The sequence below is a fragment of the Poecilia reticulata genome, linkage group LG6, assembly GCF_000633615.1.
Source record: "Poecilia reticulata strain Guanapo linkage group LG6, Guppy_female_1.0+MT, whole genome shotgun sequence".
Taxonomy (NCBI): Eukaryota; Metazoa; Chordata; class Actinopteri; order Cyprinodontiformes; family Poeciliidae; genus Poecilia; species Poecilia reticulata.
Genome location: NC_024336.1, coordinates 1,447,685 through 1,453,570, shown reverse-complemented (window position 1 = coordinate 1,453,570; position 5,886 = coordinate 1,447,685). Strand labels below are relative to the sequence as shown.

Genomic DNA, 5,886 nt, shown 5'->3' with positions numbered 1-5,886 from the left:
TTCAATGACAGGTACCAAGGTTTTTAAAGCTTGTCATTTCCTTTTAACTGTGTAACTTATTGTGCTACATTTGTTCCTGCCTCTTGACCAGGACTCTCTTGAAAAAGCAAAAAATTATTTTTTATCTCAGCAGCATTCCATCCTGCTAAAATGAAGAAAAAATAAATAAAAAGTTCAAAGCCCTGCATGCAGACACTGCAGTCATGTTTGGAAATGTGAAGCACGTGCAGCGACGCGAGACGGGTGACTGCTGGTGTGAGAATGCAATCTCCTCGCCTCCACCGTGAATATCATCTTATCCAGACGCTCCAGGTCATTGCAGGTACACGCCGCGGCTCTCGCTATCGAATAACACAACATCTAGGTGCTTTGTGCTCCCTCCCACGGCTGAACGCGTTTGGCCCTGCCCTTCGGGAGGACGTGAACTCGCAGCGAACCGGCACCTGGAAAAACCAGATCGACTCAAATCACTTTGCACCTGTTCAGCAGCTCTGTGGGGTTTTTTTTCTTGTTTGTTTGTTGTTGTGTGTGTTAGTCTGTTTTKTTTTTTTTTTGCCACAAAAGAACAGGGTGTTCACATCGACATGTCATGTGACAGGACATGCTTCTTCCGGAGCTGGGGAAGAAGCAAAACAAAAAAAAGTGTCTCAAGTGTCGCAGTTAATGGAAAGCTGGAGCTTGATGGAGGGCCTTGTGATTCACTGCAACTGTTTGTGTTGTCGTGACTGGGCCTGCTGGTTAACACTCAGCYGTGAGGAAACACTTACATAAACGTGTGAGTGTGCGAGCAGACGAAACACCAACAAGCATGTTAGTGGAAGAAGAAGAAAAAAGCAGAAGAGACAAAAACTGTAGACAAAATAGCAATTTATTAATAACTTATCTTTCCTTTACATTCAGAACAGAGGAGCATGGTGGAGGGCAAGGGGAGGGAGGCGGAGGTCACCAACATGGCAACATCCTCCTGGAACAGGTTTTTTTTTTTTTTCCTTTCTTATTATAAGCTAAGAGAGTTTCACTTCTCTCATCCTGACAAATTCATAACTGCATTTCAAAGAGTTTTYCCTGAAGAAGCTTTGAACACCCATCAGATTGAACCACCCGGACCACGCACGGTGGGTGGGCCCTCACGCAGCTCTAGCTATCTAAAAAGAAAAATCTGGCAAATTTAATCAGGGTCTTGGATGATTCTAAGATAGACAAAGCAGAAAAAACAAAGAAATTCTCTTGAGGATAAAGTGAAGCAAACCCTGTGAGAGTAAGTAAGGCAAACGACATCAACTGTTTTGTGAGAGGGAGAGTGCAAAAGAAAATCCCCAAAAAACAAAAAAGGCCGGCTGGCTGAATTGATACATAAAACAAATATGAAGTACATAAATATATTACAAATGTACACATTTCTGCACAATTCTTGGAAAGTCTATTGATTTTTGGCATAATTAACGTAAGAATAATGATCAATATGCGTTTGGTTTGCTTACACAAAACTAGAATATGAAACAAATTCCTCAGTACCCATTTCCAAAGGTACATACTCTCTCTTACATTTAAGGTATGAACACAATGTACAGTATAAATGTTTGAAAAGTGTAAAAATCAGTCCAGTACATGGGGTGGCCTTTGAAAGTTCGGGTGCTTCAACCCCACACAGGCCAGTCTTCACAGAAGATGAAGGGGGCAATGCGCCCACAAGTCATGGGGGACGACCCCCAAAACAAACATAGAAAAGTTTTCTGTCCAGTTTGAACAATCGTGTCTCTTTGGCACACCAGCCTAGAATCTATGAAGCAGAACGTACAGCTCTCCAGATCACCATTCACTTTCYTCAGATACAAGAAAAACAGGAAATACCACAAGAGTCCAACAGAAATATGATTGTAGAAAGTCTTTAAATGAGTCTGTTGCCTTAACTGTCCGTCCTCATTCAGACAGCAGCAGGTGTGTACTGGCCAGGCTGCTCTGGCAACTCCAGTAAGCACGCTCAGCAGCTGTCGAGCCCCCTCCAATAAAAACCATCTGCATCGTCCAAAGCCAGGTCCGCTCCAGATGACGGAAAAACTAGAAACTTTTTGCAACTTTTTCAACAAGTAGAGGAGAATTCAGGGTGGTAGCCTTACATYCCCCCCCCACCCTCAGCGACAAGAAAGGCACTGATGTTCGGAACCTCACGTGGACTGCAGGGGGTCCAGCTGGAAGACGTTGTGGTTGGTGGGGGTGGTGAAGTACAGCTGCTGGCTCGGCGGCGCCATGCGATTGTCGCACGGGCTCTTCAGGCCCAGCGTGCGCTCAAAGTCCAGGAGCTGGCCCATGAAGTTGAAGTTGGGGGAGATGTTGGACTTCTTCATCTTGACRATGTCATAGGCGTCATTCATGGACAGGTTGAGCTTYTGCATCAGGTAGGCCACGGTCACGGTCACCGAGCGGCTGATGCCGGCCAAGCAGTGGACCAGGACGCCRCACTTCTGACCCCGAGCTTCATCTGGTTACAAGGGAAACAGAAGAGGAATTTTGGTCAATGTCTTGTGAATCTTTCCYAGAACTTCTACTCAAAATCAAACCAAACCAGCAGTACGATATCTTTGACTGCCATTGCCATTGCTATCTCAGTGTAYGCAACTATTGCAATTGCGAGGAATTGCTTGGATACAAAATTAGTTGGGAGACTAAAATCTAGATTTTCTTAACATCTTCCAGTTTCAGTGGTTCAAACTGTTGGGTGTTCTACTTTTTCTGGACAATGACGCTGATAATGTACAAAAGCTGTTATCTACTTTGAGACGCACCCAGCACAACGTGTGATAAAGACCCGCACTGTGTTTACAAAATGGCCCACATCCAAGAATGGAAAAGTTTTTAATCCCCGACTATCTGTCAGCAGCGCCTGTCAACAACTGGGAGTCGCCGGAGAGAAACCGAATCAACATTTTCCCTTGTTTTGTCCTGGAATAGCCGGTTGGGAAATTGACTATTACAGTCTATTAAAGCATTCTTCCGCTCGCCCAGGGTTGGTGTGACAATGGTGCCATTTGAGCGTGTAAATGTAAGAGTCATGAGGGCACCCTGTCAAGGCAAACAGGATGTCAACAGGCCCTGTAAATGGCTCCTTTTGTTATGCGGAGGAAGAAGAGGAATAGGGAGGGGGGGTAGGGCTGATGCCATGTCCTAGATTACTTTCAATGCCACTTCCTTCCTGTTGTGCTCGAATTACCGCCCTSCCTTTGCTCTCCCTCCCCCTCTCCCCTATTCTCCTGTTTCAGCGCTGCTCTTTGTACTGCAATTACACAAGCCCCAGGACAACAGATAGGCCAGAACGTCTCCCATTGAAGTCAAATCATTTTGTACACACTGCATTTTAGCCATTGCACCATCAGAGGCATATTCACGCTTCAACACAGTGGATTTAATCTGCGTGTTCCTGCCTGATAAAGTCACAGTTGAGGACACCTCATCTAATCTCAATTGCCCAATATGAGTCTAAGAACCTCCAGAGAGTGATAAGACATTCCACATTGATAGGATTATGCTGCCTTATGGTCAATTTCTACTTCCTCTGATGAGTTTATATCTATTTTGAATAATCAATAGCTCTTCTTTTGCTGTTTTATCCTTGTTGTTGATCAAATGTGAGAATTGCCTTTTTCCCTCCAATCTTTATGGCTGGTTAAGTTTGGCTGTTCTTTGTCTTGAAATTAGGATTGGTTACTGACAACAAGCTTTTCCAAGGTTTTAAAATGTCAACATTATGTTGAGTTTAAAGGCCTGTTTAGATGCAATTTTTGATACAAGTTTTTGCAATAATACCATAAAATGCTGGTGTGATTTTACTCACTGTTGGGAGGTCATACCACCCCAACCCATCCCTTGTTAAAATGATGACTCTTTTAGCCTACAGTCCTAAGAGTTGCTCAAACAAGTGTGCTGAGAGTCAGATGTGGTTAGCCAATCTGATCAACCTCTGCCACTTTTTACACACATTTGGACATCAATAAATGCCTTTTTTTGCTTTTTGCCATTGAAAAACAACTCCTTGTTGTATAAACAGGATTCAAATAATTTTTCCTGTCTATTCAAATACTTTTGCTAATAAATTAGGTAAATGGTGTATGAGTTGTTTATTTCATCATTTGGCAAAAGATTACTCTGCAACCTGTTGCCAACATGTTCTTTGGGAGAACCTCTCTGGTAAAACTGAGTAAAACTGCTTTTTTCTTTAGCGTTCCCCTAAAAAGAGTATGTAGGCTACTAGGGGACTTGCACTAATCGCATAGATTTTAATGTGTTAAAAAATGTTATTCAATTTTTGGCTTCAAGAAACAATATGACTGCATGTTGGGGAAAAAAGTACTGTTGAGTGCACATTGTACCAAAACGAATTTGCCTATCAAATATAGGCTTGTAAATACGCAAGCCTGAAATAGCACCTCAATGCAAAGCAAGTTGCAGGAGCRTGAGATCCCCGATGCCAATGTCAGCATCCAGTTCACATTTTTGATTTTTTTCCCCCCAAATAAGTTACTTGAATATAAGGGATTCCTGAAACACTTGAAAGCTAAATGGAAATAATTTTACTTTACACCAATAGGTGTTTTTTTGTGTGTGTTTTTTTTTTACCTAAATGACAGTCTGAAAACAATACATATCTCTAAATAGTTCGTATTTTGATTTGAAAAATGTTGATTATTTTTTCAGCATGCAGTTTTCCATTCAAGTCGATTAATTGGGATTTATTACATACCCTGCAATATATACTCGATTAAAGTCGTTAACCCGAGCCCCACCACCGGTATGTAAACAACCCGACAAGCCAGATGTCCGCCGGTATTAACCTACCGATAAAGCTGATGGCCTCCGGGAAGAACTGCGAGAGGTTCTGGCTCCAGTGATCGGAGATGGGGATCTGCTTGTACTTAAACTCCCCCGCGTTCTCGAACAGATTGGGCAGGTTGGGCGTCACGTTGAGGATGTACTTGATGCCGTACTCCTCCAGCACGTCCAGGTTCGTGGAGTCTTTGGCGCAGCCCAAGTAGAGGTGCGGCAGGATCTCCACGGGGAAGGAGGGCTGCGGGTTGGACAGCGGGCTGCCGTCCGAGTCCGTGGCGCTGCTCGGGTCGATGTCCGACTCGATGTCGGAGGAGTCCGAGCTGATGCGCAGGCCGCCGAGGCCCAGCACCTGGGCCGTGGTGGGAGAGCTGCTGCTGCTGTTAGAGGAGCCGTCCAGGTTGGTTTCGCACAGGGCTGGAAACTCTGCCTGGAATTTGCTGAAGCCGCCTGGAGAAAAGGAGTCGCAATGAATACCAGCTTCAAGTATTCATATKTGCATGTTTGGCACGCTTGCAAAAATGCAAAAACATGCACAAAAATGTCCATGCATTGAAAAACTTACAGAGTTTCCCGGTGTTTACACAAACAAATCAGCACAACTGGGTGTGGATGAGKGTGGAAATGTGAATGAATGAAGCTCAACTCACCCTCCAGGTAGAAAGCCTTGTACCCTTCGTCCTTCATCTTCCTCAGCAGGAGCCCCAACACCGACCCCCCGTCCACGTTCTCGTTCCACTCCCGGCTGTAYTCGTCGTACAGCACRATGGTGTCCGTCTTGCAGCGGCGCACGAAGCTCTCGCGATCCTCCCCGTCGGAGAGCAGCGAGCGCACGGGCAGGTTGCCCTTCTTGAGCCGCCGCAGCATCAGGCTCGGGATGGCCACGTTGATCGCCGTATCGACGTGCGACGACTCGTACAGCTCCTGGGCCCGACAGTCCATCACCAGCAGGCCGTCCCTGCGCGTCTCCAGCTGCTCCCGGAGCCAGCCCACCGTCTTACTGATCGCCATGACCGAGTCGAGCTGGACGACGGGTTTCAGCTTGTCGAGCATTTATAAGCAGGAGTG

The 5,886-nt window shown here is 45.4% G+C and overlaps 1 protein-coding gene across 1 annotated transcript; it reads right to left on the bottom strand.

Annotated features, from left to right (window-relative positions):
- Positions 1–850: 850 nt before the first annotated feature.
- Positions 851–5,880, bottom strand: dusp6 (dual specificity phosphatase 6). Its single transcript, XM_008410626.1, has 3 exons — positions 5,469–5,880; positions 4,831–5,268; positions 851–2,479 (listed from the first exon to the last, which is right to left on the bottom strand). Exons 1-3 carry the CDS (start codon positions 5,869–5,871, stop codon positions 2,166–2,168), a joined length of 1,155 nt encoding a protein of 384 aa, XP_008408848.1. The 5' UTR covers positions 5,872–5,880; the 3' UTR covers positions 851–2,165.
- Between the last annotated feature and the right edge of the window lie 6 nt (positions 5,881–5,886).